The 27,410-nt window shown below is 45.7% G+C and overlaps 1 protein-coding gene across 1 annotated transcript in view; it reads left to right on the forward strand.

Annotated features, from left to right (window-relative positions):
- The window catches only part of fbn2b (fibrillin 2b), a 71,359-nt gene that overhangs the window by 27,087 nt on the left and 16,862 nt on the right, over window positions 1–27,410 (forward strand). The window contains exons 8-37 of the mRNA XM_069186146.1: window positions 362–487; window positions 4,968–5,093; window positions 8,817–8,969; window positions 10,392–10,583; window positions 11,015–11,158; window positions 11,380–11,499; window positions 12,096–12,221; window positions 12,951–13,073; window positions 13,286–13,561; window positions 14,251–14,304; window positions 15,130–15,255; window positions 15,454–15,579; window positions 15,917–16,036; window positions 17,103–17,240; window positions 17,722–17,772; window positions 18,177–18,302; window positions 18,827–19,054; window positions 19,227–19,352; window positions 19,568–19,696; window positions 20,306–20,431; window positions 20,947–21,072; window positions 21,415–21,537; window positions 22,197–22,322; window positions 22,874–22,999; window positions 23,184–23,306; window positions 23,874–23,996; window positions 24,431–24,556; window positions 25,576–25,698; window positions 26,615–26,737; window positions 27,201–27,362. Coding sequence (XP_069042247.1) covers window positions 362–487; window positions 4,968–5,093; window positions 8,817–8,969; window positions 10,392–10,583; window positions 11,015–11,158; window positions 11,380–11,499; window positions 12,096–12,221; window positions 12,951–13,073; window positions 13,286–13,561; window positions 14,251–14,304; window positions 15,130–15,255; window positions 15,454–15,579; window positions 15,917–16,036; window positions 17,103–17,240; window positions 17,722–17,772; window positions 18,177–18,302; window positions 18,827–19,054; window positions 19,227–19,352; window positions 19,568–19,696; window positions 20,306–20,431; window positions 20,947–21,072; window positions 21,415–21,537; window positions 22,197–22,322; window positions 22,874–22,999; window positions 23,184–23,306; window positions 23,874–23,996; window positions 24,431–24,556; window positions 25,576–25,698; window positions 26,615–26,737; window positions 27,201–27,362 — 4,017 coding nt within the window. The remainder of the gene's footprint in view (window positions 1–361; window positions 488–4,967; window positions 5,094–8,816; window positions 8,970–10,391; window positions 10,584–11,014; window positions 11,159–11,379; window positions 11,500–12,095; window positions 12,222–12,950; window positions 13,074–13,285; window positions 13,562–14,250; window positions 14,305–15,129; window positions 15,256–15,453; window positions 15,580–15,916; window positions 16,037–17,102; window positions 17,241–17,721; window positions 17,773–18,176; window positions 18,303–18,826; window positions 19,055–19,226; window positions 19,353–19,567; window positions 19,697–20,305; window positions 20,432–20,946; window positions 21,073–21,414; window positions 21,538–22,196; window positions 22,323–22,873; window positions 23,000–23,183; window positions 23,307–23,873; window positions 23,997–24,430; window positions 24,557–25,575; window positions 25,699–26,614; window positions 26,738–27,200; window positions 27,363–27,410) is intronic.

The following is a 27,410-nucleotide window of genomic DNA, read 5'->3' on the forward strand; positions in this document are numbered from 1 at the left end:
TTGAGCAATTCATGGCTCCTTGTGTTCTTTCTGTATCTGCTAGATCACAAAGAAAGGAACAGTAACTGTAACTCCAAAGTATTACAAATAAGAATTTCCATGCTGTGTCACTTAACATTCCCAAAGCTTTTATTTCACTGAAGGTTAATGATACCACCGTGTTCAAAAGTTTAATGTACCAGAACATGAATGTGGCTTTGAAACTAAATTTTGAAGGGGTGATATTTTAAAAATATAGAGATTGTTTTTTCCTGTAATCACTGATAGCTCTGATGGGTCTTACAGAAATCCTTTGGCCCAGTTTGTCCACATTCCCTAAATCCCAGGCATCATGGATTCTGTCTCTGTCTCTCTCTCTCAGATGTGGACGAGTGCCAGGCCATTCCGGGGCTGTGCCAGGGTGGGAACTGCATCAACACTGTGGGGTCCTATGAGTGCAAGTGCCCTGCTGGGCACAAACAGAGCGAAGTCAACCAGAAGTGCGAGGGTGAGTGGGTGCACGGCGCGGGTTCGAGACTGAACGTTGCCCGGAATGTTTTCGACTTGTGCATTAGGTCTGTCTGGGCATGGGGGTGGCTTCAACTGGTAAACAAGCCTTTTCTCTCATGGCGCTTCCATAAGGTCATATGGTTTTATTTTAACATTCATGATTAAATCATTCTAAATATTTTGCTGACATATCACAATGTACACAATTAAGAGGGTTTATATCATGCCAGAAAGATTTTGTTATGTGCGCCGTTCACTTCTAGGACTCTGAAGTTCTGCAGTGTTGCCAGCAGCGGTTCCTCTGTATTTCCCATCCTAGACATTTGACCATTCAGACCCTAAATTGTCCTTGGACTGTTCCTGTATAAATTGCCTTTACGTTGTCACGACTCCAGTCCCAGCGGTCAAGCAAAATTGTAGAGAGTCAGACCTGGAGAATACAGCAGTCAAGATCAGAAGTGTCTTCAGTGCTTCTGTAATGATTTGAAATCACTCTGCTCTTTTATGGTAGAGAAACCATATGAAGCTCTCAAGTGGTGGCAGATATATATGAGGCAAAGCTAATTCTAACCATGAATTGTTCTGAAGGTTCTGACTTCACACTTGTTAAAGGAATAAAATGATGATTGTGTTTCTTCTTTAGTGTATTAGTCTGAAAACATACTGGTAGGTTAATGTGCGTCTGCCCTGCGATGCACTGGTGTCCCATCCATGGCGTACCCTGCCTTGCGCCCATTGCTTGCCGGGATAGGCTCTGGCTGCCCTCTGACCCTGAATTGAAAGCAGCAGTTAGAAAATGGCTGGACAGATGGATAGGCTCATGGCTAAGAACCCACAACCGCACACAGGAGAATGAGGGAGTGCAGGGTGACACCTCCTACCCACCCACCTTCCAGCCAACAATAGATGTTCGTGACGTGCCCAAAGCACCGAGTGGTGCTTACTGGAGTTTCTGTACTGTAAATTTATCCTTTACAACAGCCCAAGTGACAGTCTCAATCCATCCCATTTCAAAGCTTTCTTTCCTATTCTTTGGTCCCTTTTATAAGGCCTCCCAACAAGTGTTTGCGTTACTGTTGTGCAAATACTGACTGTAGTCCTGTGCATTGGTGTCTTATGAGCACTGATCAACGGTTCAGGTTTCAATCCCCTGTATATGTGCTGCATTCCTTGGCGCTGCTTCAGCCAGAATTTAAACAATGCAAAGTAAAAACAAACAAGGACCTTTCAAGAGTCATGGTGAAAGTTTGTATGACATCCTGCTCTTCAGGAAGATATGTGGTCTCATTCTTGTTGCTGTAGCTAAAGGAATTAGAGATTGCTTTTATTATCATGCCATTATTTATGTGTGTGTTTGTCCCACGCTAAAGGGGAGGAACATGTCCAGTACAGTGCTCTTGTGTTTCTTTTTTTGGCTTGCCGGTACTGGCCTGAGCTAAGAGATTAGACTCAAAATCCTCACGGGAAGACATGTAGAGGAAAAACTGAGGTTGTGAAGCCGTGGGTGTATTTGTGTTAAACACTGTTATGTGAAACCATCTGTGGTTGCCGGGTCTAGCTAAGCACATGTGAGGGTCATTCAGAAACCTCTGAATCTGGTGTCGAAGGAATCACGAAAGGCCATTGCTTGTGCTGCTAAAAGGACCAGGGTGGGATATTCTCTATTGCTTTGTTTTCTTCTTTGTGTTTGTAATTTTCAAATCAGACCATATCACATGCTGGAAATTTTTTTTAAAAAAGCCTTGTCCTGCATTCAGACTTCTGCGTGCATTTCAAATTTGCTTTAGCACTGTGGTCTCTAGGGCCACAAAAGACGAGGCTTGCATTTTCTTCTTTCTCCTTTGCTAGAGCGGGTCTCTGAGATAAGAGATAAGTACATGCCTATACATAGAAACACTTGGCAGATGGCGTTATCTGTATCACTCCTCCTTTCATCACCGTCCGCTGACAAAGGGGATTAGTAATGCTCAGCCTGAAGGCTTGGAAGGCTTGAAATGGTAACTTTAGCTGGGAAGAAGCTCAATGAGCGAGGCTCCAGTCAGAACTGCGTGGATCGGAATCACGCTAAGTTGCGTATCTGTCGAACTGGGAGTGGGGGTGTTCTTTTTTTTATCTTTGTGTGTGAGCATAGCTGCTTCTGAGAGTCCCTGGAAAGAGCTGATCCATGCTTTTGGAGGGGGGGGGGGAGTCCATTCCAGACAGCTGAGATCACCGCTTAGTAAGAGTCCAGGAGCATCCTTTAATTAAAATGTCAGGTAGCGCTTGGCTTCTGGCTCCTGAACAGCGTGTCAAGCTTGTGAAAGGGTGGGATTGTCTGAACTACAAGCTGAACGAACACTCCTTAGCCTTTGACTGCCAGAAAGGTGCTCTCTGTCCTTTGAAGCACAGTATTGCGAGTGGGGGCTGGGAAGAGGGGTGGGGGGGGGTCGAAGTGTTAATTGCGGGACAATGAGAGACTGTAGACTTAAAGCCCCTGGGCACTCAGATCCATGGCTGTTTAGTCTCCCAGCTGGGATAGCGAGGAAAAGGGCGGGAGGGAGTGGGGGAAACCTGGGATGGTGAGATCCAAGAAAGTTTTCTGGGACGAGAAGGGCGTTGTTAACATCTCAATAAGTTTCCAAAAAAGAAGCTGGAGAAAAACCTAAAGTTCGAGGTGCAAATCATTGGGGTGAGGGGTGGGGGGAATCATAAGCTATAAATTATGTGTAGGGAATCTTTTATTTCATTTACAAATAGCTGAGGGGTTTTGGCTGATTTCCGAAAGAGTGGCACTGAAACACCAGGCTTCAAAACCCATCCCACAGAAATATGTTGCATGTGGGGCAAGAGTCACACTTTTTTTTCATTTCAGTATCTTTTGATTTAATAAATCCAGTTCTCTGGTCACACTTCCAGGTGTTAGCATCTGGGCAAACCAGGGGAAAAGAATTTATGAAGGAAGAGAGAGGACCATAGGCTAAGATTTGCTTATTATTACAAGAGAACCTCTCAAAGTCCCCTGATTCACACTCTCACACACACACACACACACACACACACACACACACACACACACACACACACACACACACACACACACACACACACAGGCTTGCAGACCTGTGCAGTGGCCATTTATCCAGATGGCAGACATTTCCTTTTCAATACAGCTGTCTGTCTGCTGTGAGTAAAGTCTGGGCTTGTTCATGCCGAATGCTGACTGCAGGTTTTGTTCTCCTCTTTAACAACGTTGGACGTCGTCTTACAGAGGTTCTCAGCTGGGTCACGCAGTGCCCCCTTTACAGGAACGGCTGTTCCAGCAACAGGCTTTTTAAGTTTTTTAACCTACTGCATGCAGATGGACCCTACTGTACTTTTTGTTTATAATATGATCGAATCTCTAATGTGCCTAAACCAAATCTGCATTTTAATGAGATTTACTGAGATAGAATCTTTCCTATATTATATGTATGGATGAATGTGCACAACGTTATTGAGCTTTACGTATATAATATACTGTATACATAACATCACATCCTTATCAGCCTTTTCTGATCCACCCCTGGATCAATCCCTTAGCTCCTGGCTATCCATGTCCATCCTGCTCCTCTAACCATCTGGATTTTATCACATCATCTAACAGGGGGTTGGTGTCATCTTTCAGTTGTTTTTTCTTTGCTTGTGGGATTCAGCTTAGTGTTTCCTTGGTCCAACATGTGCAACATTATAAAGGAAGACAATGTTTTTTGTCACAAGCGGTTGGCCGACTGTTCATTCCAAACCCTCATATCTTGGGCAGGGATTTCTGGTACAGATCTCAGGGAAGCAGGGAGAGGTGGGCGTTGCAAATACACAAATCAGAAAGCAGTGTCTGCCTGCATCAGGGGTGTATACCTAAGGCAGATTTTCAGTTTCCTACAGTAGATTTCTGTAGCGTCGCAGTATTTTACTGGCTTCAAGAAGAAAAACACATCCTGCCAGCTCTGCTGTGTTCTAAACCAGTTTAACACCTAGAGTAAATGCTCCCAATGTATTAATATGATGTATTAAAAAGGTGGAAGGGATTTTAATCATAGAGGAGTCGAGACTTTATCTTGTCCTGTTTACTACAAGCAGCTCTGAAGCAATACGAAATGAGAGGGTCAAAATGAAATGCTCAAGCTGCAAGATATGAGATTTCAGGAGAGCTGATCCCTGGCTCCCAGTTAAGGCCAGAGCAGAGTATCTCAGATGGGACAAGCCGGTGGAAGAATCCTGCAGCTGGATTCCGAGATCATGTGGTCAGGGGAAAGGATTACGCGGTAGCCGCCTCTCCCCAGCGAGGGAGCCAGGCCTTCTCCCAATCCAGCTTTCCCATGAAGCGGAGAAGGCTGACACTGCGGGGTCAGCACTGAGCAATGGCTGTAGCTGTGCTGTTGTGCAGTGATGTATGTTTACCTTGAGAGTTCTGACCGGGCCCGCCTGGCCACCTGACTGCTCTGTGCTCTGTGTGTATTCAGACATCGACGAGTGCAGCACCATCTCTGGAGTCTGTGGCGGTGGGGAGTGTACCAACACAGCGGGCAGCTACGTCTGTACTTGTCCCCGTGGCTATGTCACCAGCGCAGATGGTTCCAGATGTGTGGGTAAGTGGCTTCCTCTTGCCTTGGCTCTGAGACCAATGCTTATGGAACATTTCATTTGCATGAAATAATTGGATTTCAGAGGCGATTGTTAAATGCCTCTCTCAGGGGGAACTTGTTGTCAAAGAACAGATAACCAGTCCAGCTTTTGTGAAGAGACTTCTTCAGCGAGCTCGTTTCTTTTTGGAACAAATGGACACTTGTAGCCCATCCTGCAGGAACTCACAAGAATCCATGCCTGTCGGGGTGACGTCATGAACATGTGGATTTGAATTAAAAGACAGGGCGTTTCCCCTGTGTGTGTGACCTTACAAGTCCACATTTAAGCATCCATCTGGACGTCATTCAAGGGGTGCCAAATTTAAGCGGGGCTTACAACAGACTAAATTATCCAATTCCATCCAATGAGAAAATCTGAACACCTTTTTCTTGGCCAGTATAGTCGGGAACTTCAATTGGAAAATCCTTCCATTGAAGAAGTTTGGAAGAGTTTCCCATGTTAACATACAAAGATTTGCTTATTCATTGTCTACACTATGCCATTCTGACACCTGTGTGCCGTTTTTGTTGTTTGTTTATTTTGTGTGAAATGTAAATACCTGTCTTCAAAACATCAAACCGACTTGACGTTGATCTCACTTGGATCTCTTAGGCGTTCACATTGGATCATTTAGTGGTAATGTAAACGCATCTGGGATCACTTATAGGCGGAGGCGAGTGATCGAATTTGACACCAGAATAACAGAATGGGCCAGGGACATCTAGAAAATTGCGGGCTCTGAGTTTCATACAAACTGTGCCAACGATGGAAAATATTACGCTGTGGTTATAAATTTTTGTTAAATACAACAAAGAACCTGCCAGTCAGAAACGTAGGTGTAGACTGAAGGAGAACATGGCTGGAAGAAATGAGCTGTTCGGCACATTCGGGTGAGTGAGGTCTCTCTTTCAGAGCCCGGCTGGACAGCCCTCATGAACATTCACCATGGGAGATCTGCGCTGTGCGTTCACAGACATTGCCTACCTTTTCCCTGCTGTGCTATTTCCGTCCCATCGCACACGATTTTCCGAAGTTTGCGTTTCACACCTCCCTGTCCTGAGCCGATGTTGCTACGCTCGAGAGCACTTTCCTCCATTTTTACGGAGGTGGACCACAGTCGCTGCTTAAGATGCATTTTGGTTCTTTTCAATAACACGGCAACAAACAAAGTGGGGGCGGGGCCAGGGGGAGAGAAGGGGGGGGCTCACACACCAAAAACAACAGGGAAAGGTGGCTGGTACATGCAACACCTTATTTAAGATAAAAAAAGGCACCTGACTGCGTGCTTGTGCTGGCAGTGCTTGTGTATCGCAGTGCTTGTGCTGGCAAAAAGCATCCTACCCGTACTTCTTTCTATAAGAACGGTTTCTGCAAAAGAGACTGTCCAAGCACAGTCCAAGGGTACGTCAGTCTCTTGCTAGGGTGGCTGGGGTTTTCAAGAATGGGCTGCCTGCTCTGTGCTGTACCTCCTCAGCATACCCCTCTGTCAGTCCTAAACGCCAAAGTGGACACATCATGCAGAAGCTATTTCCCCCAGCTAACGTTTCAATATTGTTTCTGGCCGAGGGGCCGTTTTTTTTCCCTTACTGCAGGGGTCCCGCCTGCTTTCTCGCATGCCCTCCCTCTCTTTCTCCTGCTCTCTTTCCCGTCTTTCTCCTCTTCCTGGCTTTTCAGACGGCTGGATGGTCATCGGTCCCTTCCCTTGCAAACCGCAGCATCCCAGGGCGCCAATAGAAGAAAAAATAACACCCTAGAGTTAGATTAGGGTTTTTGATAGGTCCCTGTTGTTTCTGTGTCACGGCATGACTCTGCAACATCCCAGATCGCTAGGCGTGTATATGCGTTTTTGTGTTTTCACAATGCTTAAAGGATGGATAGATTTTTCTGTCTCTGAGTACTTGCTATTCTAAGGAAGGTTTCCCAATCCAGACTTAGTCTTCAGTCTCCAAACTGCCCCTTGCTAATGTGACCTAGATTCTTTGAATACAATGGGGGCCCCTTAACAGCACCCCTTCCCTCACAGAGGTGAGCCAGGAATGGGGGGCCGGGGGGGGGGGGGCGCTCAGAATGCCAGTGGCTTAATATTTGGAAGGGGCCTGCTCCTGCGCTGGCTCTGAACTGTGTGTAGAACAAGCCCTGGGGGAGCTGTTCAGAGCGACACTAATCAGTTCTAATGCCCTGTCGCAATGTTAAACCTCAGTCTGTAAAAGGGTCTGCAAAATTAAAGCATGCATTTGAGAACAAGGTCTGTTTCTAATTTCTTTCATGCCCCCCCCCCCCCCCACACACACACACACACTTCAAATCTCCCCCCTTTCTCTCCCTTCCTGCCCCCAGCTGGTCTACTCACAGGGGAGCAGTCCAGCACTGCTTAAAGTGTACTGCTGCAGCCCCAGACGAACAGCTTCTCATGTCCGATGTAATTGGCTGAGATTGCTCCACATGGAACTGATTAATTCCAGACTGCTGGCTCGTTTGTCTAGTTAATCACCTAGCACCCCTTCCCTCTCCCAACCAGACGCACACACCCCCCTTGTTTCATTCAACCCCACTTACCAAGAATGGACCGGGGGGGGTTCCATACACACCATCCCCAGCTGATCCCAGACTCCTGAAAAAGTCACATCTGGAATTAACCGATCTAAAAGTACATCAAATACCCATCTGTGGCCACTGGGTGCATGCTCTCCACCTTCAGAAAGAGTCCCCTATCTAAATGCCCTGGAGTTAGTTAGAATAGCCCACTTGACATGTCCCTGTTTCTTTTCTGTTATGGCTTGTAGGTTTTCCAATCAAACTACCAAGAAACAACAGCGTTCTCAAGCTTTCAGCCAAGTAACAGTCTTTCTTTGGCATTTCAAGATACTTTGCTGTAGATTTGCCTTGGGCTTCATCCCTTCATCTATCATTCCCTTCCATTACAATAAACCTGTCTGTGCTTTGGTAACTCTCATGATATGTTACAAAATGGATTTATTCTGGGATTATCAATTTAAATCAAATTGATTCTCCTTAATATGTATAATTTGTTCTTAAACTGCACAGATTCCTCTCTGTTATGTGGTATGCTTAGGCGAGTATTATACAAAATGTGCTCACGATAAAAATATCCTATGGAGTCAGTGTTCTGTGTAGCCCTCATAGTTATTATTATTATCACGACTCTGATCGCTTAGAGGGTTAGGAAATGGATGGATGGATTAACTCCAGAAAATAAATGTGGTAACTGATGCAGGTTTCAGCTCTGTTCCTTGAAAGGAAGCATTCTTAGAAATGACAAACGCTCAGTTAGAGCTGGGCATAATCCATGCATTTCCCAAATTACTCCATTCTTTGCTTTTTTTTTACTTTGTTCTGATGTTGAATGTCATGTTAAGTGTCTCGTGTGCCTCTCTGCAGGATTTTCACATGATGTACATGAGCTGTTACTGCATGCAGCTAATATTACTGCAACAACCAGGCAGTCAGCCTGATCTCAGTTTTACTGCAACAACCAGGCAGTCAGCCTGATCTCAGTTTTACTGCAACAACCAGGCAGTCAGCCTGATCTCAGTTTTACTGCAACAACCAGGCAGTCAGCCTGATCTCAGTTTTACTGCAACAACCAGGCAGTCAGCCTGATCTCAGTGCTCCCGTGGGACACTCTGTTATCTGTGTGATCAGCTAACTCCTCTTCCCCTGTGCAGACCAGCGGGTGGGCACCTGTTTCTCCGCCCTGGCAGGCGGGCGCTGCGCAAGCGAGCTGACGGGACAGTACACCAAGATGCAGTGCTGCTGTGACACGGGCCGCTGCTGGGCCGTGGGGCAGATCCCCGAAATGTGTCCTGTCAGGGGTTCTGGTGAGTGTCTGCATCCCTGTCTGCACCTTTACACCAGCTTGAGAACTTTCCTAAAGACAGAGAGCGATGCCACTGCCATTGTGCAGGTGCCTTCCTGTTCCCAGAGGGAAAATGTGGGCTGTACAGATTGTTAGTCATTGCCTTTATATCAGGGGTGCTTAGTCCTGGTCCAGGGCTGGGGTGTTTCCACATTTTTAGTTCTCTTTAAATCATCTTTTACGCCTATTTTTAACTGATTTAGCTCATCTTAACCCATTTCATCATCTTTTACGATAAAGCACCTGCCAAATAAATAAGAAAATTGTATTCCTGGGAAATACTAGTGGTAATTAACACGGCCCCTCTGCCTTCACTCGTCCTCCTCCGGTTCTCCCCTTGCGCGGTGCAGTCTTCAGGGCGCCGGCTGGATTTTGTTCTGTTCAGTCCGTTGTAAATGTGCAGCTATAAATAGGAATGATCCGACTATCATTTTTAATGCAAGTCCCAGTTCGTGTTTCCACAGAGTGGCCCTGCGCCTGACTGCTTCTCAGACGAGCTCCAACCCATTCGGGACAGGAAATACTGGTCTAACTAATCTGCTGAGGCCCCTGTAACGTCACCGATAGCCTGATTGCCACTCATTTTCCTGAGAAACTAAGGAAACAAGCATACATTAAAAGGATTGGGGCCACTATAATAACCCTAATGCCACTAAATTTGCCTAGAACACAAATTCCACTTTTCCCCTGGCAGTCTGAAAGAGGACTAGCTGGCCTCCTCATAATTCTCAGTGTGTGTTTAACCCCCCTGTTCCTCATCAGCAAAAGAGGCCTCTTTTAGGCTGAAGCAGACCCAGGCTGGACACTAATTCAGTGATCAGCTGGTGGGAATACCTAAAACCATTGCTGATCCTAGTAGCGATTTCAGGTTATATCCATTGCACATATTCTATATACCAGATATTGACTTTAAGTAGTAAAGGCTTTTCTCCAACCCAATCCATTACAGAGGACTCACGGAATTGTGAATTTTTACCTTAGTCACGACTCATTTCAAGATGACTAATAGAATTGATCAGATACGTCTTTTGTGTTGGATAGGGGGCAGCAGAGGTTTATAGTGAACAGTCTTTCTTTGCCTCAGTCCAGATCATAGAACACGTACATAGTAAATCATAGAAAACGAGTTTTAGTTTTAGTTTCTTTAGTGGTATAAAAAATCTTCATGCAATGCGGGGATGGTTGCTGTAAGTCAGGGGTCTCTGATTCTCTATGGCCATAGTGACTGCAGGTCTTCATTCAGCTCCTTATTGCCTTAATTGGACCAATTTAACATTTTTCTCCCAGTGTTCAGGTGCTGCTGCTTTAAAGAGAGGCCTGCTCTAAATCAGTGTCCATGCTCTTGTGGTGCACTAGTCACTTTGTTCTCCATTCTCTGTTCTAGATGAGTACCGCCGCCTGTGTATCGCAGGGGTACCCTACGGGACAGGAAACAACGGGGGCTTCACTGGGGGGGGCATTAACTACAGACCAAACACTGGGTGGCCAACTGGGAATGGAGGTCACCACGGCAACGGAGGAGGAATTATAGGGGGCGGAGGTTTCGGAGGAAACGGTGGCCCAAGCCCTAACATCGGTGAGTGGTGCCATCACGTCGGCTTGTCTTCTACCAGGGTGGCCAAAACTGTTTTGCTTTCCAGGGCATTTGGAAAAATAAATGGTCTTTTCTAAGAATCACTGTGCTTTAAAAGAAGAAAGAAATGTTTATTTGTGCTTTTCTCTATCCATCAAAGATTTTTAAAGCACTAGCTGACATTTCTTGTTGTGTTGCATCTCATTCTTCATGAGAATTGCATTTGTGATGGTCCAAGGTCTTCATTATTTGTCAGTACTGTACCCATTCCCTGGCCGTACAATTTGCTCTTCATATGTATTTTCTTTTATCGTTCCCATATGGCTTAGAACATGGTTTTGCATGCTTGTCATTTCCTCTCAATGGTGCACACATGAGTTTGAAGTTTTTTAACAAGACTATTCTGCTGTCTTTTCACATGTGTGCCTGTGCAGGCACAGTCACACTGAACGAGACCATCGATGTGTGCAAGCATTTCACCAACCTCTGTCTGAACGGCCGCTGCATCCCCACTCACTCCAGCTACCGCTGCGAGTGCAACCTGGGCTTCCGCCAGGATGTGCGCGGGGAGTGTATCGGTAGGTGCTCCGCTGCACTGTGCCTGCTGAGGCGCTGTCTCTGCTGCCACCTTCAGGCCACTTGGAGGAACACCTTGTTTTGTCTGAGTACCAGAACTCCGGTTCTGGATTTCCTCTGCATTGTTTATTGAGCCCATAGTCGAAGGATTAGTAAAAAGTAGGAAAACAGTGGAAATGCTCACAACTCTGTTTTTTGCTCTCTCGTTTTATCCTGCCCTCAGATGTGGACGAATGTGTCAGCAATCCCTGTGTGAACGGCGACTGTGTGAACACCCCAGGATCATACCACTGCAAGTGCCACGATGGTTACCAGAGCACCTCTACCAAGCAGGCCTGTATTGGTATGTTCCTATTGTTCTGCCAGAGATGGCTGAAGCTTTCTCACCCAATCAGCTCGTAGGTCAGAGATGGCTGAAACTTTCTTGCCCAATCAGCTTGTAGATCAGAGATGGCTAAAACTTTCTCAGCCAATCAGCATTTAGGCCAGACATGGGTGAAATGTTTTCTACCAGTTTGGACGTAGTGAGTTATGGTTCCCAGGGTATCAAAGTACAAGTAAAATATTAAAATCCCTTTGGTCAACCTCACTGGCATTTGTTTTAACATAGAATACATATCACCTTATAGTAATATACAACTCAGAGTACTTATTGGTTCTTTTTTATTCAGCTATACAAATTGTGTACAGCGAGTGTACTACAATTATCCACGAGAAGAGGCAGTTTGTCCCATGTAGGTCATTTTATAGTTAATTGAGTATTGACTTCAACCACATGGCTGGGTAGCTTGTTCCACACTCCCACCATTTGTGTAAAGAACTATACATTTCAACAGCTCCCTAGGAAGTTCCTCATTAGGCCTGTCTGTAGCTGCTGCAGTTGTTTTCCTGTGTCGGGCCAGCAGAGGTCACCCTTCAGGCTGCCCCTCTCTTCCTCAGATATCGACGAGTGTATTGTCAACGGCGTTATGTGCCGCAATGGCCGCTGTGTCAACACCGACGGCAGTTTCCAGTGCATCTGCAACGCCGGTTTCGAGCTCACCCCTGACGGCAAGAACTGTATAGGTGGGTACTGCTGCAGCGTCTCCACCATTGCCCTATAGCAGCAGCGCTTCTGTCTCCTCTCGTTGAGGAAAATAAGTACTGTCCTGTCGATCGTCACAGCATGCAATTGCTGACGCAATTTAACAAAGACATGCTTGGACTATTGCATGGCAGGGTGTGCCAGACTTTTGGTGTTCGTTCTTGTTTTGTTTATTTTTAAATTAACTTTTGCTCTTGGCTAGTAATAACACAGGACTCTTTGCAAACGTGAACTGAGTCAATGAGGCTGCATTAAGAGTGCAGCTAAGATTTTGGCTATTCTTTGGCCAGATTTTCAAAATCTGACTAAGATCAGACTTTGTTTTAAATATTTGCAAATAAACGCTTCTTCTAATGGTTTGTTGCTGTGTGTTATGTGTTTATGTGTAAGAGCGTGTGTTTGACCCGCTAAAGAAAGTATAAAATGGTAAAATTAGATATATTTCTCCTATCATAACAAAGCCACAGTTAAAACCTTCAATGTAGAACTGAAGCCTGATGAATTGTAGTTTTTCAACCCCATTTTTTGCAACAACAGAATGAAACCACAAATTAATTAAACCTGGAGGTAGGATCCATTGCACAGCCATGAATGTCAGACACCACCTCTGGATGTGGCCATCTACTGTATGATACATGACTTAACAATTCCCAATTATTCACAGTAATTGATGTCATAGTTCATTTAATCTTCCCCTGTTCTTCTCTCAGACCACGATGAGTGTGCCACCACCAACATGTGTCTCAATGGGATGTGCATCAATGAAGATGGCAGCTTCAAGTGCATCTGTAAACCAGGCTTTGCCCTGGCGCCCAGTGGCCGCTACTGTACTGGTATGGGGAATTTCTTCTCTTCTCCATGGTTATTTATTCATCACAGATAACGTCTTGCAACGCAGGATTGTTGCCGTTGTTTTTAATGTTGTGTTTCACGTCTGATTTCTCTGATCTTACCAACCTGGATGCCCTTTTCCTCTCTCTCTTTTCTACTTGTGCCGTCTTGCGTGCCACACGTTTCCCACAACCCCCGGGTCCGGGTTGCTCAGACATCGACGAGTGCCAGACGCCGGGGATTTGCATGAACGGACGCTGCATCAACTCGGAGGGCTCCTACCGCTGCGAGTGTCCGCCAGGCCTGGCCATCGACGTGGACGGGCGCGTCTGCGTGGACACGCACATGCGCAGCACCTGCTACGGGGCCATCAAGATGGGCACCTGCTCCCGGCCCCTCCCCGGAGCCGTTACGAAATCAGAGTGCTGCTGCACCAGCCCCGAGCATGGCTTCGGGGAGCCCTGCCTGCCCTGCCCGGCCCGCAGCTCAGGTGATCACACTTGTATTTCACGCCTCGACGTCGGGATGTTCCTCTTGTCGTGCAATCCACCAAAATACAAAAACACAAGACTAAGCTGCTCATTTAAGACACAGTTGTGAGTTATATCTGATGCATGGCATTGCACCGACACACAATGTCAAATGTAAGCAAAGCAATAATATTTAAGGAATTCATACAGTATTGACTTGTATACAAACTGCCTGCATTTGACATCTGCACTCTATCGTTGAGGTGAGTTTACGGTATACACCTATCTTACCTGTGGATGTGGCGACATAAGAGCATGTTAGAAAGGATAAGAGCTCATTTGTCTCATTTATCACTCTGCTCTTGTGAACTTGTCCATGTTAAAAGTCTTCTACTTGTGTTGTAATTTGTCTCAGCCTCCGCCCAGGACTGAAAATGTAGTTAGCTGCTTCTCTGTTCTTCAGGAATCTGTGCACCACAGATTGTATTTCACTGCTGTTGCAAGCCCCGTGTTTGTCCTTTCAACTCTGCCTGGCTGGATTCCGCCCTTTTCTCCTGTGGTCAATAACTTGTTGCAGCAATAAAAAAAACAGTCAGGGCGAACAATTTCCTGAAGTCACTCGCTGTGCTGAAGAGTCGGGGGGTGGTAGTCGAGGACTGGGAGTGTGCGGAGCTGCTGTGTTTCACTCTCCTGCTGTTTCCTTCCGCAGCGGAATTCCAGGCTCTGTGCAGCAGTGGGATTGGGATCACGGCAGACGGCAGAGGTGAGGACACAAACACACAGCTCTTCCAAGAGAAGCTGGCAGTGTGGGGAAAATTAGTGGAGATGAGTCAATAGTGAAAGTGTTTGTGTGTGCCAGTTATCCTATAGCGATCTAGGATTATATAGCATTATGTAGTCTGTGATTTATATGTAACATACTGTATAGCTGTAATTTGTCTCACGATTGTCAATCAAAACTTTAGGTGAAAAATCATAAAAGCAAAAGTATGTGAACTGGTGATTATATATATTTTAAAATCTAGAATCACAGCTTATATTTTTTAAACCCCACCTATTTGGAATCGCCCACTGTATGCCTTTCACGTCTCAGCTGAGAGGTGTGGACCCCACTACGTACACGGGAGAGAATGAGGAAGTGTAGGCAGAGTCCTCTGTCCTGCCCACCTTCTTCTTAACGCATCACAGGCTGCCCAGCTCAAAGACGATTGGACGAGAGGCTTGTCCCTCCCCAGCAAGAGATTGCTGTGCTGCAGGGAGAGCTCAGCCAATAGCGCACTGCCGCTTGAGGAATCCCATTCAGTGGCTAGTGATGTTACCCACACTCAAACACACAACACTCAGATCATAGAACGCAGCCTGGTCTTGGGTGAACACCTTGAGCCATTCAGGGGTCCCCTGTGATTGTTCCTCAACACAAGTTCTGTACAGGTCTCTTTCAAGTTGCATTTTGGGAGGTTAAACTGCAGTGTATGTTTGTCCACATGGCTTATGTATTTGGGAGCATTGGATGAATTGTCTTTATTATGGCATGAGGGCAGCTTGGAGAGGAGTGTTCCTAGAATAAAGTCCTTCTGCTCTTCCTCAGACATCAATGAGTGTGCCTTGGACCCGGATATCTGTCCGAATGGCATGTGCGAGAATCTGAGAGGGAGCTACCGCTGCATTTGCAACATCGGCTACGAATCTGACACCAGTGGGAAAAACTGTGTCGGTGAGTCTATAGCGCCCTCAGCAGGCAGCGGAGGGAATGAGCACACTCTTCCCTCTTCCCGCCATTCTAAATTGTAAAACTCAGGTTTTTTGATGTCTTCCTTTATGCATGTGAAGATCGAAGGTTGTTCCTGAATAAATATGTATCCTGAACATTTTGTCTGGCCCTGTGCACTTACGCGCTCTGTCATTCCTGCAGACATCAACGAGTGTTTGGTGAATCGCTTGCTGTGCGATAATGGACTGTGCCGCAACACCCCGGGCAGCTACTCCTGCTCCTGTCCCACAGGTTTTGTCTTCAAGGCAGATTCGGAGACCTGCGAGGGTGAGTGCCGTGCACCGTGCATTGGGGGGATGCAAACATTGTGCGTCCAAAATAGGGGCTGTTTTTTGAGAATCACCCTTTTGAGAATGCACCCCTGACCCCATTTCCCCCCTCTCCCACCCACTGTAACCACATTAACATTTGCCTATTCTTGTCAACATGGAGGTATGGTAGTTCTTTCCATTAATTAACTCAGTATTTATTAGGTACACCTGGAATGGTCCCCTTTACTAAATGATTAAACCAAAACCTTCAGAGTCTCAGGCGCGAGTCTCAGGGGCTGCTGTGTGTCTCCCACTGGCCTGATCCCATGCCCTGCTCTGTGCTTTCCTCTCAGACGTGAACGAGTGCGAGTCTAGCCCCTGCGTCAACGGAGTGTGCCGCAACACGGCGGGGTCCTTCAACTGCGAGTGTTCCCGTGGCAGCAAGCTGGACTCCACCAACACGGTCTGCGTGGGTAAGGGCTGTCTTTCCAAGTGCCTGCTTGTAAGCGTTCACAAACATTGAGCCGGGGCCTTTTCTGTGCTCTGTGAGCCCATGAGCAGCTTTTCTCCTGCGGCTGTGTCTTTTAAAAATTCTTGACTTGGTAAAGCGGCTTAAGAAAATAGCAACCAGTTTAGGTCACACTGAAAGGTATCATTGATTAAATTTCATCCCTGCTGTTCATGTCTTATTATTGGAAGTGATGTCATAGTTGCACATTTATTATGTTTGGCTGTGAACTTCGAAGTGTCTGCAGCTGGACAACCACACAGTCCAGAGAGTTGTTAAATGAGCCAAAAGAGCACCGTTTGTCACGCACAGCTTTATTTGGCTTACTTTTATAAATCGCGTTTGTCTCACTCTTCTTTTAAAGACATTTAAAATGTTATAATGCTAGACGTTTAAAGACGAGAGAGAGCACACAGCTCTCCTAATGTGAACCACATTGTGGCGTGGGTGGCCTAGCCATTTGGATAGCAGATCATTAAATTCCCTGCTTGTTACATTGCTGTTAGTCAAAATCAATAGTGAGTCTGTGAACTTCCTGTGCACACACATACATGACTAGTGAATTCATTGTTAAAACTGAAATCTTTTTGAATGCATCACAACATTTTTTTGTTTTGCTTTCCTTTCATGCTGTATTTAACAACGTTACAGTGTTCCCACATACGTGGTCTCTCTGAGAGCAAAAATTTAACTGTAGGATGGCTGGTGCTTTTTGAAAATGTCAGCGATATTCTACGTATATCATGAAGGGACACTGTATTCCAAGAACGGACTGAGATTGAGTGCTGCGCCCTTACATACTGAACTACAGTTAGAGAGAGTACTTGTCAGAGGCAGCCACTGGAGTTGATATGTCTTAAAAGCAGATCCCTCTCCCAGGTTGTATTTAGTAAAACCTTTGAACAATTACTGTGACCTTTTATTTAATTCAGAATTTCTTTTTCTGCATACTGGAGCCTATTATTTTACTTAAGATTGCCCAGATGTAACAGTACCTGAAGGGAGTCCTTTCTTGAACTCTCTCCCTGCAGACAGCATGAAGGGCACGTGCTGGCTGAACATTCAGGATGGGCGCTGCGAGGTCAACATCAACGGTGCCACTCTGAAGTCGGAGTGCTGCTCCACCCTGGGGGCCGCCTGGGGGAGCCCGTGCGAGCGCTGTGAGATTGGTGAGTGGCGCCCTGTCGGCCCCAACAGCTTGCACCCCTTGTCCGCCCTGTGCTCCTGTCCACCTCCGCTAGGCTCCACTGACACCGTACCCCAGCTTTTCAATGTACCCAGCTTTGCTGCTTTTTTCATGTGATCCGAAGTTGTTTTGCCGCAAAGGCTGTTTTCCATATTGAGTTCTTTGCTAATAGAACCAGATTCCACCACAAGGCAGACCCACATGTTCTTTGCTTATAAGCTGCAATGTCTCCCTAACTATGAAAGATCTGTGCCTTTGTTTTTTTTACCAAGTTTCCTTTCTCTTTCTTTCTTGCCACTTTGCCTTTTCTCTTTTTACCCTCATTCATCCAGATTAACTCAATCAATTTGTCACTGCAAAGACAAATGAAAAAGATTGTAGTGGCTGTCTAAACCATTAGTTTCAAATCAAAGGCCATTTAAAACGAACAACCGTCCCATTTTTCTCTTCCTCTTTCTCCACAGACGCAGCATGTCCCAGAGGATTTGCACGGATGAAGGGAGTCACCTGTGAAGGTAAGAATACCATCAGTCATCATCAATCCCTGCTCCTCTTTGCCAGGTGGCTGAAAATTTGACTGGAGCCAAATGCATGTGTTATGCTTTGGTATCACAGAAGTATAAAAAGCAGTTGATCATGAGCTTGAAGATAAGTTAGTTAAGTGGATCTGACTCAAGTCGCTGCTATATTATCAGTATCCCTAAGTCAGACGCAAGCTGCTCCGTAAGTACACACAACCCAGTCTTGCACCTCCTGGCCAGATTGAACAACACATTGCTGTAGAGTCGTGCTTTGCACAGGCAGAAGGAATTCTAAAACAACCTGTAATCCAGGGTCGAGCAGTTACTGGAATGATAAAGAAAATCTTGTTTAATTTGCCCTTAACCTTTCTTATGTTACCACCCCCCACCTTACCCAGATGTGAACGAATGCGAGGTGTTTCCCGGCGTGTGCACTAACGGGCGCTGTGTGAACACCCCGGGGTCCTTCCGCTGTGAATGCACAGAGGGACTAACCCTGGACGGGACTGGGCGCACCTGTGTGGGTAAGAGACTGAGAGACACTTTGTGCTGAAACTTAAGTGTGAAGTCGCGGTTAAGGCTGGAGACTCACAGTGTGTCCAGCTGTGTTTTGTGTGGGTGATTGGACAGTGTGTCCAGCTGTGTGTGGTGTGAGTGATCAGTGTGTCCAGCTGTGTGTGGTGTTAGTGACCGGACAGTGTGTCCAGCTGTGTGTGGTGTTAGTGATCAAGCAGTGTATTGTCTATGGTCAGACAGAGTGTCCAGCTGTGTGTGTGTCTGTGATCAGACAGTGTGTCTGGGTTTGTGGCGTCAGTGATCAGTGTGTCCAGCTTTGTGTGGTATTAGTGATTGACCAGTGTGTCCAGCTTTGTGTGGTATTAGTGATTGACCAATGTGTCCAGCTTTGTGTGGTATTAGTGATTGACCAGTGTGTCCAGCTTTGTGTGGTATTAGTGATTGACCAGTGTGTCCAGCTGTGTGTGTGGTGTCACTGATCAGTGTGTCCAGCTGTTCACAGTGCCATTGATGGGAGAGTTTTGCCCTGCAGATGTTCGTAAGGAGCAGTGCTATCTGAAGTGGGATGAGGATGAGTGTGGGGAGCCCCTGCCAGGGAAGTTCCGTGTGGACATGTGCTGCTGTTCGGTGGGCTCAGCCTGGGGCGTTGACTGCGAGGAGTGTCCCAAACCTGGGACCCCTGAGTACAAGACCATCTGCCCGCGGGGCCCAGGCTTTGCCAGTCGAGGGGATTTGTTAACTGGACGGCCCTTCTACAAAGGTAACCTCCCCATACATTACACTTCTGCCCAGTCACAGATCAGTTTGTAATTGCTGCTAATATTTAATGCGCTGGCATACATGCTAACAGCCCGTATCTCCTTTTTATTATGTGAATCGTTTTTGACTCATATTGCCTTTTGCTAATCTTTTCTCCGATCTTTGCTGCCCAGATGTGAACGAGTGCAAGGTGTTCCAGGGGCTGTGTTCCCATGGGACGTGCCAGAACACCATAGGCAGCTTCAAGTGCCGGTGCAACAGTGGCTTTGCCCTCAACATGGAGGAGAGAAACTGCACAGGTAAGGGTCTGGATGGAGAATGGAAACAACAGGAACCAACACAGAAGGCTTCTTTAATCAGGAAACCCTAGTAAAGCAGTACCTTGGACAAAGCACGAACGCCGTCAAATTTTAGTTTTCTCCAGTTGTTGCTTAGTATACCTCCAGGATTTGAAAAGTTTCAAACTTTTAAGTTTGGTTTTCCAACCTGCACTGTCCTCTGTCTCGCTCCACAGATATCGACGAGTGCCGGATCTCTCCAGACCTGTGTGGCCATGGGACGTGTGTGAACACGCCGGGCAGCTTCGATTGCGAGTGCTTTGAGGGTTACGAGAGTGGCTTCATGATGATGAAGAACTGCATGGGTAAGACAGCGTGACCCCCAAATCCCTCTATCCTGCATCTACCTCCAGATCCCCCCCTGTCATGCCTGTCTAGTGCTTATTCCTGCGTGTGATGGATGAGTCAGTCATCTTTTTTAACATGGCAATGCTGATCCAGTTATGCACCTCTGCTTGGGGAGTCCCAGTCACAGCAGGCTTGTGATATTACCCAAGCTCGAACCCGTGACTCTGCCTTAGAGCTCCCCGCAACACGGAGGAGCATGGATCTTTGTAAGCATAACTGTCCACACAAAAGTATAGAAATCTTAATTAAAAACACATCTGAAACTTTCCACTCCTTCCTTTACTAAACACGTGCCGATCTGTGTTCCACAATTTGCTCATGACTGCAGTTGACTGCAGCCATCGCACAGTCAGCAGTCCCTTCCTGAGGCGACTGCAGACAGATTCGTTGGCAGTAGCATTTTCTGTTGGGACAGAGGACATCAGTGTGTGATGTACCACGCACTGGTCAGTGCATCCAGCTGCCATTACACAAGAAGATGAAATCCTGCGTAGCCGGTCAGCTCTCTCATGCTTTCCCGCTGTGACTACTGTACATGTGTTTATGAACCTCTCTCCTGGTGGCAGACATCGACGAGTGTGAGCGAGACCCCCTGCTCTGTCGCGGTGGGACATGTATCAACACTGAAGGCAGCTATGAGTGTGACTGTCCCCCCGGCCACACTCTCACCCCTGAGGGCGCAGCCTGTGTGGGTGAGTCACATGGTTCACATACCACATAGATTTTCTCTAGAAACCTGCATGGATGTCCGCTGTCCATGACCAGGAACAGGTGTATATGAGTTTGTCTGCAGCAGACGTTGTAGTCACAAAGTCTGAGAATTTGGCACAAAAGTTACTGTACATCTGTATTAGCCTGTAGCCTATATAACAGGTAACCTTGTAACCCTGGCGCTGGTGTTTTTTAAATTTTCCAGTTTCTAAAGGCTCGGAAAACTTTGCTTAAGATTAATTACGGGTAATGTGTTAAATGATGTCATTTGCAGGTCATTAGGAACATCATTCCTCGGCTGTCAAGGATAAGAGTTTCTGCATTTAATATGGTGATAGTAACAGACTATGAGAATTTTGTTCTGCTTTTTTGTACTGAGGGAATTCCAGTAATTTTGGTATAAGTGCAACTGAGAAGTGAACAGACACCAATAATCCACTGTGCAGCCGTTCCCTAGCTTCAGTGCTGACCTCTGCACATCTGTTCTCCTTGCCAGATGTGAATGAGTGTGAACTCAGTGACAACCTCTGTCGCAACGGGCGCTGTGTGAACGTTGTGGGCACCTACCAGTGTACTTGTGACACCGGATACCAGGTCACGCCGGACAGGCAAGGCTGTATAGGTATGTGCGGCCACTTACAAAATTGTAGCCATTTAGATGTATTGTATAAGAATGCTGGGCAGCAGAAAACATAATACTTGTAGTTGCTGTATGTCTCCAGTGTGACTCCCTAACCTTAAAAAGTATGTTTTTTACTTTTTGTATTATAGTTTTAGAATTTGATACATTTTCTTTATCAGACATCAGGCATGTGTATTTTTATTAAGGATATACATATCCTTCTAGTTCATGCATTATGGACTATGTGATCTGGAGTGTAGATTTAAAATAACCTGTATCAGGTGGCAGACACTGTTTCTCTGCTGCAAAAGCACAGGTGTGACCTACTTAGTTCTGTTGCAGATATCGATGAGTGCACCATCATGAACGGAGGCTGTGACACCCAGTGCACCAACTCGGAGGGCAGCTATGAGTGTAGCTGTTCCCAGGGCTACGCCCTCATGCCCGACCTGAGGACCTGCGCAGGTGAGACTGGGTATAGAGCAGCATTTACATGCTTTCTCTCACCAGCCGGATTACACTCCTAGACACTTTGGAACCCATAAAAATAAAACAGAAGCATGTTACTTGACTCTGAATACTGCTTGTCATCCAGAAGGATTGCAATTTGACCTATTAGGGCTGGGAGGTGGGACGCACTTCTGCTGCTGCTGAAGTTCAACACCCATCTGGGTGAGAGACAGCCCGGGAATATTTAGGAAGGACAGACTAGGAGATGTGGAATTTATCCAGGATGCCCCGGTAACACACCTAGTGCCAATGGATCTTTAAAAGCTCGGTTTCTATCTCATCTGGAGGACGGCACTTCTTCAGCATAATGTCACCTGCCATCATACCATAGAAGCACGCTCATAAGAAATGAAAAAGCAATAGTCCATTTTCTCTTTCTGAACTCCTTAGATCACTGGCTGCAGCTATGACATATACGTACAGTTTAATGTAGAATATATGTTTTTAAGGTTACTTTAAAATTTTGATTAAATTTTCCTTTTTCACAAAAAGAAATACGCAAGCTGTCATGACCATTCAATGTCTACTCTTGGCATTTAAAAAATGCTAACTAGCAATTGTTTTGCTAAAACAATCTGGCTTACTTTTAATCCGATTTTCTTCCTCGACGGCAGACATTGATGAGTGTGAGGAGACTCCGGATATCTGTGACGGAGGACAGTGTACAAACATCCCTGGCGAGTATCGCTGTCTCTGCTTCGATGGCTTCATGGCGTCCATGGACATGCGGACCTGTATCGGTGAGACACAGATAGATAATACCATGTTAATACTATATTAATACCAAGTCAGTAATTCCATGTTAATACAATTTCAGTAATACTATGATAATACCAAGTCAATAATGCCATGATAATACCTTGTCAATGATACCATGTTAATACCATTTCAGTAATACAATGATTATGCCATAATAATACCATGTGCGTAATATCATGATATTGCCACGTCAGTAATATCATGATGATACCATGGTAATAATTCCATACTGCACAAAGAGCATGGTATTATTGAAAATCTGAATAATAAAAGAAAGCTACTTCCCGTGGTCAAATGTTCACAAATGTAAGAGCAGATATCAGAAGGCAGTGTGACCCCTCTCTTAGTGATTTTCCTTTTTCTCTTTCCTGTTGTTCCTCCCCTCCCCTCATTTTTAGTCTTAAACACTTGTTTCACAACGTTTTCTAAAGATCACACTTCGATGCACAACTCCTGCTCAAGCGAGGCCAAGCTGACCTCTCTGTTTTTTATTTGTTTTGTTTGTTTGGTTATTCTTCACAAATATGTCCAGATGTCAATGAGTGCGACCTGAACCCCAACATCTGTCTCCATGGAGACTGTGAGAACACCAAGGGCTCCTTCATTTGTCACTGTCAGCTGGGTTACTTTGTGAAGAAGGGTTCCACAGGCTGCACAGGTAAAGCAAAACTTCCAGCTGCTATTTATGGTGTTAATGTACTACCATTATACAGTGAGAGTGACACTCTTTCTCCTCTATACTGATGATAGAGACTGATCAAACAGAGACAGACCCTTTTCAAGAGCAATGAGCATTTGGGCCCTTGATGCAGTATTCTGACTGAATTTTCTTGGGGTTCCAGACATTGATGAATGCGAGATCGGGGCACACAACTGTGACATGCATGCGGCCTGCATCAACGTACCGGGGAGCTTCAAATGTCGCTGCCGAGATGGCTGGGTAGGCGATGGAATCAAGTGCGTGGGTAAGTGTGGGGAAAAGACAGCAGCAGGGTCTGAGCTTGTGTAGGTCCCGACAATGGGATCTTTATTCCTTATGAACACAGGGGCACATTACACAGAGGTCACATCTTACCTGAGCTGTTTCTGTTAGAGGTAGAGGGTGAAATTGAGCTGTGAAGGAGGACTGTGAGACCCAGACAGGGAGCAGAGACAAGCAGATTCCTGGGTGTCAAGACGTTGTCCAGAGAAGGTCAGAGGTCAGGTCAGAGAAGCTAGAAGATGACCAAATATGGGCGTGATCTAATTACCCACCTCGAAAAAATACAGCTTTAGCATGAATTCAAGTAAACATGAAATGCATATAATTTGTGTATAGTTACTATGTAAAGTAATATCTCTTAAAATCAGGTTTCACAAGTAATTGTGATGGATTACTTCTTAAGTATCATTCCTTAATGCTGTCTCAAAACACTAATCAATCTGGAAATAAACCTGTGTGTGTTTTTTTGTTATTAATGCTTTAATGGAGTGTCTTCAGTGGCATGTGACGTGCACGGATTCAACTCATCATTGCCTGTGGTGCTTTGCAGACCTGGACGAGTGTGCAACGGAGGAACACAGCTGCAATTCCAACGCTAACTGCGTGAACACGCCTGGCTCCTACCGCTGCACCTGCAAGGAGGGCTTCAACGGCGACGGCTTCTCCTGCTCAGGTGAGCGATTGCAGCGTCCCGAGTTTCTGGAGAGACCCCCGCCAGCAACAAGGGTCAGTTTCTGACCAGGTTTGGGCATCGCTTCCGAACTCCGTTATTTAGGCTGTGGTGGCTTATCCCGGCAGCCATCAAATTATCACCAAAACTGCCCTACTGTACTGCCTACTATAGAAGGTTAAGTAGTATCAGGCTTTTGTTGAATTGACTGTGCTGCCACCTGCTCTTAAATTCATGATCAAGTTGGTCTGCTTTTGCCGGACACTCGGACGTCTTCTGTTAGGTGGGGAGGTGTGTGCGTTCCACATGCATCAGAAGAGCCTCCACAGCCACGGATTTTCATCTCAGCAGGCTCCTTCCTCTTGTAACGTGTTGTTAACCGGGATGTTTCTGTCCGAACTGACCGATGGCCTGTCTGTCCTCTCCTTGTTGTGCAGACGTGGACGAGTGTGCGGACAACGTCAACCTGTGTGAGAATGGGCAGTGCCTCAACGCCCCTGGAGGGTATCGCTGCGAGTGTGAGATGGGTTTCACGCCCACAGAAGACAGTAAAGCCTGCCAGGGTACGACTGCGTCACCTGTAACGTGAATTCCTTATGTAGCAGCACTCTGAGTCTGTTTGCAACCACGTAATACGAATACTGGGCCCTTCTTAGTATTAAATATACTAGATTAAATATAGATGCAAGTTAAGCAATGGGGACAGCATTGTGTAGTTGGTGAGCCTCTGGATTCCTACTTCAAAGGTTGTGGATTCGAGTCCCTGCTTGTAGTCACTGCTGTTGTACCTAGAGGGAGGGACTTCACCCCATTTTTTCTAGCCTCCTCAGCTATATAAATGGGTACCAGCACTGCCAGGGAGTCATCCCTACGACAGACTGGTGACCCATCCTGGGGGGTGCTCTCAAGTCTACCTAACAGTACAGAAAACACGGTGAACTCTGGCCCAGTGATTTGCTGTACTGTATCTCTGGTCTGGACTTTACCTTTTTTTTTACAAGGTATGCAAATTCTGTGTGCATATTGTACAGTATACGGTGTGTGTCGTGGGAGTAAAAGTTTCCATGTATAGTATTAGTATTTCACCTAACATGCAGGTCAGTACAGCAAATCAATTTTACAGCTTAAGTAATTATAGTACATCTGAAGCCACTACTTATCTGTAGACACAGATCTCCTTCATCTTGTGATAGAAATAACAAACTTTTACCACCCAGATTAATGCTCAGTCTGAATCATTTACAATTTTTTAAGGGCATTAGTCTTGGCAGTTATGTCTTTCATGACAGTTATGGATGCTACAGTGTATGATTAATTTAGATGAGCAATGTTAGATAAATTCAGGGAATTAAAACAGCTAAGTCTTTTTAAAAGGTTGTACATTTTTCACCCTTGATTTGATGAATGGCTCTTTTCATTTTCCGTGCAACGGCTTGTTACTTCTTGACGTTTTACAAGGTAAGTGGTTTTCTTTTTTTTGGGGGGGAAAACAGGTTTTAAAACATCTGATCTATCTGTCCTGTCCGAAGAAGGGTTGGTCGGTGCCATCCGTTCTGAAAATGTCTCTCTCTTCCCCTTCCAGACATTGACGAATGTAACTTCCAGAACATCTGCGTGTTTGGCACCTGTCAGAACTTGCCGGGCATGTTCCGCTGTGTGTGTGATGATGGTTATGAGCTTGACCGCAGCGGGGGCAACTGTACAGGTGAGTGGCCTGATGATGGGTTCTGTGAGTCCCTGAGCAAGGAAGGCAAGGCAATACAGCCAGCAAGCACCTCAAATACTGAACACATTCCATATTAAACATTTGACTTCTGAGCTCCAGGTACCTGTTTGCATCTCCTGTAAACTAAAGGGGAGTACTTAAGGGGAAGGTTTAAATTTAAGTTCGGTTTATTTGTCAAATGCACAAGTGCAAAGAAAGGGGAGAGAAAAGTGAGAAACGAGGATGACTGGTATCCTAAGTATTACCTCCAGCATACCTGAGACAGTGAGTTGTAATAATGTCCACATTATATCTTGCATTCCTTTGTGAAACAGTGCAATTTGCTTTTATAGTTATGATCAGCATTATTTAGTGTGATATTGGGTGCTTTGAACGTTGTAGTCCATTTTCATCTTGTGCTTGACCCCATTGCTGGCTGATCTCAGAAGGATTATACCATAGCTTTAGCTACTGAACCTGCTATAGCTCTTGTGAGCAATATTGGATTAATATGTTTGTTGCACCAGTGTGTTTCTCTGCATGCCTTCTCTTCATTCTTTCTCTTTTATGTTTTGTGATGTGCATTGTGTATCTCAGAAAGAAGCATCTCGTTCTATAGCGGGGATTGGGTTTAAAAAGATAAAAATATAACAGCTGTTCAGAAGATTAAGGTGCTCATGTCAAAGACGGGGTGGAATTCTCCAGGTTTTAATATGAGTTGCAGCACCATCGCGAAGGAATTGATTGTAATTGTTTTGACAAAACCAAACAACAAAGTATGCATCTTGATAGTTTTACCCACTGTGTTATAGGTTACCCCATTCCCATCAAAAATAGAAATGTCCACCATAACAACTCAATAGTCACTCATCTCACCTGCTTTCTCTCCCACATCCCCTTGTCTGCTGCATTTCAGATGTAAATGAGTGTGCTGATCCAGTCAACTGCATAAACGGACTGTGTGTGAACACACCGGGCAGCTATCTGTGTAACTGTCCTCCAGATTTTGAGCTCAACCCCACCGGTGTGGGCTGTGTGGGTAAGTGTGCCTCCTACTGGAGTCTTTCTGTACTGCACCACTTGGTAGCTTGATCGAAGGGCTTTTCAGGATGCAAGCAGTAATTCATTTCAGGGAGATGATTATTCATTTTTTGAGAGGAGATTAAAAGTTACAGCTTTTGAAAAATGAAGGTTTTTGAATATGAAATACAGTAGTGAGCAGCAGTGAAAAAAACACAATATCACCTTTATTTCCAACATTCATAGCATTAAGTGCTTTCATTGACACTGTCAGATTTCATACTTGAGCAGATTGCATGTTTGGAATTAAAATAAACGGAAGAGAAAGATCAAAGAATGAAGCAGAAAGCAGTAAATGTTTCATAAGTTAATTTATTCTTAACAGGGGCATTACAAATTCAAGAGTAGTAAAACTTGCTGGATGGAATGGATTTTTCTGCCTGAGCCCATCTCACTCTCTCTCGCTGTCTGTCCCTGGACAGATACCCGCGTGGGCAACTGTTTTCTGGACACCCTGGCGCGGGGAGACGGGGGCATATCCTGCAGCGCGGAGATTGGCGTTGGCGTCACAAGGGCGTCCTGCTGCTGTTCGCTAGGGGGGGCCTGGGGGAACCCCTGCGAGCTGTGCCCACCTGTCAACTCCAGTACGTACCGTCGTGGAATTTCTTGTGTTGACTCAACTCTGAGCTCCG

Source organism: Lepisosteus oculatus, chromosome 29 (genome assembly GCF_040954835.1).
Source record: "Lepisosteus oculatus isolate fLepOcu1 chromosome 29, fLepOcu1.hap2, whole genome shotgun sequence".
Classification (NCBI taxonomy): domain Eukaryota; kingdom Metazoa; phylum Chordata; class Actinopteri; order Semionotiformes; family Lepisosteidae; genus Lepisosteus; species Lepisosteus oculatus.